Source organism: Saccostrea echinata, unplaced genomic scaffold (genome assembly GCF_033153115.1).
Source record: "Saccostrea echinata isolate AGI-Se365-2 ecotype Australia unplaced genomic scaffold, CSIRO_AGI_Sech_v1 ptg000028l, whole genome shotgun sequence".
NCBI classification, from domain to species: Eukaryota; Metazoa; Mollusca; class Bivalvia; order Ostreida; family Ostreidae; genus Saccostrea; species Saccostrea echinata.
The window spans coordinates 1,447,920-1,457,326 of NW_026889777.1; the positions used below are offsets into that span (position 1 = coordinate 1,447,920).

The 9,407-nt window shown below is 37.5% G+C and overlaps 1 protein-coding gene across 1 annotated transcript; it reads right to left on the reverse strand.

Annotated features, from left to right (window-relative positions):
• Positions 1–5,289: 5,289 nt before the first annotated feature.
• Positions 5,290–8,978, reverse strand: LOC133193887 (uncharacterized protein K02A2.6-like). Its single transcript, XM_061329803.1, has 7 exons — positions 8,901–8,978; positions 8,600–8,725; positions 8,208–8,271; positions 7,871–8,051; positions 6,470–6,548; positions 6,180–6,348; positions 5,290–6,059 (listed from the first exon to the last, which is right to left on the reverse strand). Exons 1-7 carry the CDS (start codon positions 8,976–8,978, stop codon positions 5,290–5,292), a joined length of 1,467 nt encoding a protein of 488 aa, XP_061185787.1.
• Between the last annotated feature and the right edge of the window lie 429 nt (positions 8,979–9,407).

Below are 9,407 nucleotides of genomic sequence, written 5' to 3' on the forward strand. Positions count from 1 at the left end.
ACTTAGAATTGATCAACGAATAGACCTAATATTACATATGTACATTTATATTATTAATACAACATTGAAGCAATGTCGTTAATTATTTTCCTCATCACAATTTTTATTATGTATACTTTACAAGCATATAATTTTATTTCAAAAAGAGATTGATGATTTTCTTTTTTTTGGGGGGGGGGGGGGTAATAAATAGAGGATATTCAATGTTTTATAGTTGATATGGAATTTATTTCACGAGTTGGACAGGAATTTTTTTTTATATTTTCATGAGTGCGAAGCACGAGTGAAAATATCAAAAATCCTGTCTCAACATACAATACACATTTCTTGGCAAAATTTATGCTTGAAATACACCTTAAGTAATGCTTATCTTTTTGTAAACTTTAGATATTAAACTTTCATTCTATACCAAAAAAGGATCACATGTCAACTGTTTTTACTAATGCTGACCTTCACCTTTTATTGTGGCTTCCATAAAATAAAGAGCTCCAAAAGTTTTTTTTAGTTCTACCACATTGATAATAATGCAAAAATTACATATTGTAATTTAAGATTCCATGCCAAATTGGTAAATTAAAATGTTTCTTTCTTTCAATAAACAGAAGAAATATATAAATTATTAAGTGATAAGTACAGTGTTAGTTCTTGATATTCATCATATTTATTATTGAGGGGAAGGAGGGATTGATGATAAAAACAACGTGAATTTAGTTTTTTGTCAGACATTGAATTTTGATCTTGCCACTTTAAGACGATAAAATTGAACTGGTATTCCTTGTTAACAGGCAAGGAATTATCAAAATATGATCGTTAAAGCCTAACAAATGGTTTCATATCCACATGATTTATTCGGAATATTTAAAATAATGGGATTATTTCTATGCATTTTTATTGCGACAAATATTACGCAAACATTATTACATGTATAATTTTAACAAATTCAAGAAAGCTTGAACAGGGCAGTTAAATCAGCCAGAGTATATCATTTTTTTCTGATCTCCTTGTACAAGTTGACAAAATTTTGATGTTTTATACATTCCATTTGAAGATGACACTAATTCTATTTTGCAATTTTAAGGTATAACACAACAACATGAGGCGGTCACAAGTTTCCGTATATTTGTCTTCGGTTTTTCCAATAAACAATACTAATCAAAGGCATAACACAAAAAAACTAGTATGCTGTTCCATAAAATCTTTATCACACACACTTCAAACAAATTTGATCGACTTGCTTCTGTATATTTCCTATAAATAATGGTCTATTCTTAACTTAGATATATCAATTCTAGATCAATTTTTATCTCGTTATAACGAGATAATTATCTCGTTATAACGAGATAATTATCTCGTTATAACGAGATAATTATCTCGTTATAACGAGATAACTAACTCGTTATAACGAGATAACTAACTCGTTATAACGAGATAACTAACTCGTTATAACGAGATAACTAACTCGTTATAACGAGATAAGTTCCTCGTTATAACGAGATAACTAACTCGTTATATCGAGATACTAACTCGTTATAACGAGATAATTAACTCGTTATAACGAGATACTAACTCGTTATAACGAGATAATTAACTCGTTATAACGAGATACTAACTCGTTATAACGAGATAACTAACTCGTTATAACGGGATAATTATCTCGTTATAACGAGATACTAACTCGTTATAACGAGATACTAACTCGTTATTACGAGATAATTATCTCGTTATAACGAGTTAAATATTTTTTTTGTCTTGTCAAAAATGAGCCTATCCGGCTTTCGTAATGTGAAACCCTTTCTTCATAAAATAAATGTTCATAACCATGTGAATCAAAGACTCTATATTCCTTGAATTAGGAAAAAAATAATCTTACTGTAATTTTTCAATAAATGACTCAATAAAATGTAAAATAATGTTTACCAAGTAATTTTTTTTACCACAGAAAGATGTCACTGTCACATTTTTGAAACCATATACATCAAATTTGAGAAAACCGATTGCCATTAAAGAGAAAACAGACATTCATGTTTTAGGTGCCAAGGGACAGTTTTTTAAATGCCAAACATGTGCTAAGGGGATAGGCATATACATGAAGTCAATAAAAAACGTGGGTACCCTTTATATGTCTATAGCTCAAAAAATATGTCAACAAATAGCATTTAATCTATATATTTGAGTGCACGTGTACCGAAAATGCACTAGGGGCCTCCTCATATTTTTGCTTTTTTTCCAACGATTTAGGTCTCATCTACACCCATACTGCCAATCCCAGACAAATGAGTCTATCCCAGTCCCGAACGAGGGGGGAAACACCCAGCGTTCTGTAGATCAATGTATGCCCTGAAGAAAATTCACCAATTGATCTGAGCTGATTCACCTTCCCTCTGAGGTACAGGCCTTCATCTAAGCCCTACTGCTTCCCAGCCGAATATCCCCAACTGACAGCATGAATTAGTCTCGCATTTACAGCTCTGTATATGCCAAAAATTATGTTGCAGATCATTTCTCTCAACAAGCATTCTGCTACACTGCACATGTGTCCCATAATTATTCCATTAAGTTTTTCTACATTAAATACCGTATAGCTCGGATCGGAAGATTGTTGGTTCAAACCCTGTCTGCGACTGACATAAGTCAATAAACAATAGATAACAACTGTTCCTTCTTCAAGGGCCCGGCACTTTGAAGTGAAAGTTTGGGTCTTTCGGATAAGTCCTGAAAAAAACGAGGCCCTGTGTCACGGCAAGCGTTGGCACGATAAAGATCCTTCACTACTCAAGGGTCCTGAGTGCCGAAATAAAGGTCTAAATTTGAAGCCTTTCACCGGTATATAGTGACAACCCTATATGAGTGAAAAATTCTCGAAAGGAACGTAAAACAACATAAAATCAATCAATCAATTAATCATAAAATATCACATTAAACAGTGTATATCTCAGCTTTTTAAAAAGAAAATTGACCGGGTCTTTAGTACGAAACTATCCCTTCCCACCTTAACATTTTTTAAAGAAGGTTTCAAAGTTCTGTAACGTGTAAACCTACTGGGTTCTACAAGGGACAAGGTTTCTTTATATATATTTTTCCTCTTATTCTGTCTAAGTTGTAATTGTGTAATTGATTTTTTGTTTGTTTGTTGTTTAACGTCCCTCTCGAGAATTTTTCACTCATATGGAGACGCTACCACTTGCCGGTGGAGAGCTGCAAATTTTGTCCTATACTCGGCACTTACGGCCATTGAGCAGTGAGGGGTCTTTTTCGTGCCAGCACCTACTGCGACACGGGACCTCGGTTTATACGGTCTCATCCGAAGGACCGGTCTCCACGTCCCGGAGTGGGATTCGAACCCGCGACGTAATGATCAACTCCTTACTTCGCGACTCTAGATCAGACGCTCTAACCACTGCGCCACGCGGGCGACTGTAATTGATTGGATTTATGTACAAATAATTCAAAATGGTAGGCCGTGGTTGCAGAGCAAGGTAACCTGCACTGTGTTCCTGGAACAGCCAGAGTTCCTATTGTTCTGTGAAGTACCAAGTTCTTTCACCCTTATTCAGAATTACTTCGCCCCCGTACCTCACCACAATTCCTCTAGACTGCTCCCTTTCCACTAGTGTCTTACTTCTAACCTTTGCTCTTTATTTCTTTTTTTTATTCTTTATTTCTTAAAGAGTGGTTTTATCACCTATCGTCTTCAGCTTTCTTCTGTGTGTTCACAACAACTGATTCTGTCATAAAAGGCCTAGCATCTGCTAGCGTCTCCTTTTATACACTTGGCTTATTCTACCTATCAAAGGGGTGATCTGCCTATTGGAAAAGTCCATTTTCCAATATCCCCTCAGATTCAGTGATGATAGGAGTATAGCCAAATGCGCTACCCATTACACTACCCATGCCTCCATGAACATGCGTCTCGCATGTCAGTTGAATAACATACTTAAAACTTTTTTTAAAAACTTTTCTTTTAAGTAGACAAACATTCATAGTTACTTATATACATGGATACATTGTTTTAAGAATGGGAATATCTTTCCTTACATTAACTTAAAAATATTTCTTGTATACAGGAATATGTACACAAACACTGTATTAAACACTACAGTGTTTAATTGTCTTCTTGTCATTTTTCTCGCATAGTTCTCATGTGCTCCACACTTCTTCCTCAAACTTCTCAATGCTCTCTCCATCTTTCTGGTATCTTCTAATGACCCTTACTGTTTTCTTGTGAGTGCCTTCATCAGTCTGTATACCCACGTCACTTCTAGAAGTCAGAGTCTTGCAGCAGGGACAATGAAATGGTAGCGACGCTGCACTTGAATCTCCAGAGTTGTCTTTATCCATACTGTTTTCTGGAGATGTGGGCTGGACTCTCTTCCACTATTTTTCTCTTTACCCCAGGAAGACAAGGTGCTGGTGCTTTTCAAATGGTTCTGCCATATTCAAGTTCAGACTCAAAGATGAATTCCCCTGGATCCTCCTGCCATCCCTGGTCATCGTCCGTTTTTGCATTAATGGTAGTCACACAGCTGCTTACAGTCTCAGATTTGTTTGCTGTAGGTATAGTCGTGTGCACTCTCTTCTAGTGTCGGACGACAAGTGACGGTTTTGCGAAGGCTTTATCACAAAGGCTGCAATCGTATCGCCTTTTCTTCATGTCCTCAGATGCGCATATGATGAGATGTTCTCTCCACTCTTCATGCGATGGAAGTCGATGAAGACATATGGAACAGAGGAACCCTGGTTTCCTCGGAGTTACTTTTGTCAAAGGCATTTTGTGGTCAAGGATCTGAAAACATATAACGAATCATTGTTTTACAAATTATAGTCAAATTGATAATCTGAGTGCCAATTTGGATTTTATCGCTGTCTTCGACTTGTATACTCGACTTCTATTTCATTCAAATCTGTATTCGGTAGATAGTCGTAGTGTACATCATTCCTCTTTTCACTACCAATATCTCCTATATCTTTATTTTCGTCCCCACCCATGGGTAGGCACTCATCCTCACTTTCTGTCTCGAGACTGAGGTTCTGGGACTTATACGGTCTCAGTCTATCTATATGCACAACCATAGTTTTCTTTTCACCCTCTCGCTTAACTTTGTATGTAAGATCTGTGTGTTTCTCTATGATTACATAAGGGTAATACAAAAAGCTCATAAGCTTTGGAGACTTTCCTACAGCTCTTTGAGGGATAAATACCAACACTTTGTTACCAATTTCAAAGTGTTTAGAAGCAACATTCCTATCATGATATTTTTTCTGTCTTAACATAGCTTGATTAGTTATTTGTCAAGTGCTATGTAACTTCCACACATATTCATGAACACTCGTGTGTTCTTTTTCTCCTGGTAATCCATACATAATGTACAAGGGAGTTGAGATTTCCCTTCCCAACATTAGCATGTTGGGTGTATACCCTGTACTCTCGTGAATAGCTGAACAATATGCCATAAGTACATAAGGCAAGTGTTTGTCCCAGTCGGTTTGATGATCCAAGACATAGGCAGATAACATTGTAGCTAGAGTTTTATTAAATCTCTCAACCATCCCGTCCGACTTGGGATGAAAGGCGGTTGTCCTTGTTTTCCGTATACCCAGTAAGCTACAAATATCTTTAAACATTCTGCTTTCATATTGCCTTCCTTGGTCGCTATGTATGACTTCTGGCACACCAAATCTGGTAAAGAACTGCCCCACTAGTACTTCGGCTACTGTCTGGCCTTCCATGTTCTTCATTGGATATGCCTCGGTCCACTTTGTGAAGTAGTCTGCAATGACAAGTAAATATTTGTTGGTTCTGTTGGTTTCTGGCATTGGTCCCATTATATCTGTTGCTATGCGCTCTAAGGGAGAATCTGTTTGATCAACTTGCATGTAAGATTTTCCTGCTGAGAGATTCTTTCTCTTTTTGCACTGGGGACAACCTGTAACATAACTCCTTACGTCACTTTGCAATCCTGTCCAATAGAATCGGTCTCTTACTCTTTCTAGTGTCTTATGGACTCGAAGATGTCCTGAGGTTCTGGCATCATGGCAAAGCTCTAAAATCTCGCTCCTTTCTGATAAAGGAACAATTACTTTGTGATACATCTTTTTATCAGTAATCCATTTTCTACAAAGAACACCATCCCTAATTTCAAGGTTACTCCACTGAGACTAAAGGGATTTAATAACCTTACTTCTATGCTTTATATCAGAATATTCTGGACGTTTACTACGGTTTACCCAGGCTTTGATCTGTGATAAGTTCTCGTCATTGTCCTGAAGACTATTCAAATCATTGGAAACAGAATCAATCATTGCAACAACTTCACACTCTACACTTGGAGTAGTAAGTTCCTCTTGAGTCTGTAAATCCACACGGACGGCAGGGAAACCGACTAAGACTGTCTGCGTTTCCGGGCTTAGCACCAGGCCGGTGTTTTATTTCCATGTCATATGTATTAAGGAGTTCTATCCATCTACCTACCTGGCCTTCAGGATCTTTGAAGTTAAGTAACCATTTTAGGGCACGCAGCTCTGTTAAGGCTGCATGAAGGGGGCGGGGACTAATTTATACGGGAAATGTCTACTGTGACATCACACAAATATAGCAATTCCTCACAACAACAGAAAAAAAAAATAACTTGCGGTTTTAAACTGCAAAAGAGTGACGAACTACATCAAAACTTACCACTGCATTCATTTTTGTTGCTAGTTAAGTCCCACACAGCAAGATATAAACAAGTCACTGATTGCAATGCACTTGTCGCTTGACGTCATCATGGTAAAATTTGACGCATTTTATGTGCAGTGAGAGGCGGATCAAGTAATTTTTCCGAAGTGAAAAACGCATTTCATTATTAAACAGAATATTATTTGCAAATCTTAGGTAGACCATTAATACAAAGCTGAAACCTTTGTTTAGTGCCATTATTTAAAAACTATTGAGAGAATGTACTGAATTAATTCTACCGTGTTTTTGTGTACAGGGTGTGCATGTTTCACGCCGAGGTTCCTCATTAAATCGCATTTTCGCAAGGGCATAAACTTAATAGATCTTGACCATTTTTTAAATATGCATGACGGAAATATTCCTTAACTTGAAAAGTGCTGCTGCTTTCATGAAATCGAGAGCATTACTAAATAAATAAATAAATAAGATACATGGTAAAGGTCACATATATTTCGACTAGAGCCAAATTACTTGAAATTTAAACTAATTAAATGCCAATTCTATTTAAGCAGCAGCACTTTTCATATACTACAAGTTATATAGATACCATTTATTACTGAAATTTTTAATTCTAACTAAGGTATGCCCTTGCGATATTGAAATTTGTTTATGACCTACACACAGTACATTATTACATGCATTTATCACGTGACTGTCAAATAACGTGACCAAACCAAATTCCGTTCAGAGCTGGGTATACAATGTTATTTCAATTAAAATTAAAAGTCAAGTTTTAATATAGTAGCTTTACACAAATAAATTCAGTTTTAAAATGTATGTATTTATGCACGTTTATATTCCTTTGATTTCTTCGTAGTACGCCTTAACAGTCCTGCGCACTATGATCTGTTCGAACAATCCCCTTGTGTCCATACAAGTAGTGTCGAAAATGTTTAGAGGCAAAACCACTGCTAAAAGTTCTTTGCGTGCGACACAGTACCGCCGCTCGGTCTTAGTTAGCGTTCTACTGGCATAAGCTATTACCCTCAGTGTCCATCTATTTCTTGTGACAAAACAGCTCCTAATCCGTACTGACTGGCGTCCGTGTCTAGAACGAATGGTAATGAAAAGTCAGGGTGACATAATATGGGTGCTGTAGACAAGCAATGCTTCAATGTTTCAAATACAGTTTGGCATTCAGTGGTCCACTTATACTCTCTTCCTTTCTCTGTCAACTTAAACGGAGGCTTGGCAATGGAAGAAAATCCTTTTATAAACCTTCTGTAGTAACTACATAAGCCTGTAAAGGATCTTACTTCACTAGCATTCAGTGAACTGGCCACTTGGATACGACAGAAATCTTCTGTGGGTCTGTCTGTACTCCCTTTCCCGACAGCTTATATCCCAGGGAGAAAACTTCTTTCTTGAATAAAGAGCATTTCTTTCCCTTTAGCTTCAACCCTGCATCATTCAATTTGACAAATACCTGTTCTAAATTATCGAGGGTTTCCTCAAATGTGTGCCCAAATACAATTATATCATCGATGTTTACCTAGGATATCTTGTAATTGAGACCAGCTAGTACTGTTTCCATGAGCCTCTCGAATGTTGCCGGACTGTTACAGAGGCCAAATGGCATAACAGTAAATTGATATAGTCCGTTGCGAATTGCAAATGCTGTCTTTGGCTTGTCACTTTCTTCCATCTCCACTTGCCAATAGCCAGAGTGAAGATCAAGGGTGCAGAACCAAGTTACCCCCCGCAAACGGTCTAGCGAGTCGTCAATCCTTGGCAAAGGATATGCATCTTTTACCGTTTTGCTGTTTAGGGACCTAAAATCTACACAAAACCTTTTTGTTCCGTCCTTCTTTTCAACGAGCACGACACCTGCAGCCCAAGGGCAAGATGAAGGCTCTACTATTCCCTTTTCCATCATGTTTCTACCTCTTTGTCGACGAATTCAGCAGCAGGGTGAGGCAATCTAAGAGGAGGTTGTTTTGTAGGTATTGCGTTCTCTGTGTTGATCTTATGTTTACTTCTGTAACCTCGGATCCCAAAGTTAAGTGTACACTAGTCAGTGGGTTACTGTCTTTTGTGAAACTCCATGTAACACTTGTTGGTGTAGTCGTAGTCCTGGTTTCTGGTAATTCAAAATATGGCCTAGGTGTTGAAAATCTTTGGTAGTATCGATAATCTTTATCAAGAGACTCCTTGCTCCAAGTTTTTTTATGCAGGTCATGACTACCATCCTTTGGGCGAGCACCTCGTTCTTCTTGATTAACGGGTTCATATTTTGGAGTTTCCCATTCTCTGTAGTTTCCATGTTACGATTGTAGGTGTCAGTACTACTCGTTTTGTTAGAAGGACGTAAATATTTTGCACACATCTCATCTACTGTATCGTCTAGGTGTCTTTTGCTTCATGTCCACACCCGAGTCTTGAACGGTCTAAACCGCCGATAATGGAGTTTCCTTAGGTCTGTGATTGGACGGTGTAGATCTTAACGTCTCTAAAGTTTTTGTCTCTTTTCATCTACATGTACCTCTTCGAGATCTGCTAAAATTTTCCTCTCCAATAAGGGTTCATTCATCTTGATAATTCAGGGAACATCTGGTGAATTCACTGACACTTCACACAGAACACAGTTCTGTACACTTTACACAGGTACCCATTACCCTGAGTTATTAAACAAAACACGGCACCTGATACACAGTAACCAAGTACACAGGACACAGTGCCCTTGAACAAAGTT

Excerpts from the sequence above, each read along its gene's own strand:
- LOC133193887 (XM_061329803.1), bottom strand. The coding sequence starts at position 8,978 with ATGGAAACTACAGAGAATGGGAAACTCCAAAATATGAACCCGTTAATC. Across the intron at positions 8,052-8,207 it reads TCAATTACAAGATATCCTAG|CTGTCGGGAAAGGGAGTACA; the intron begins GTAAACATCGAT and ends CTGGGATATAAG. Across the intron at positions 6,549-7,870 it reads TTGACAGAGAAAGGAAGAGA|TCCCCGCCCCCTTCATGCAG; the intron begins GTATAAGTGGAC and ends CGTATAAATTAG.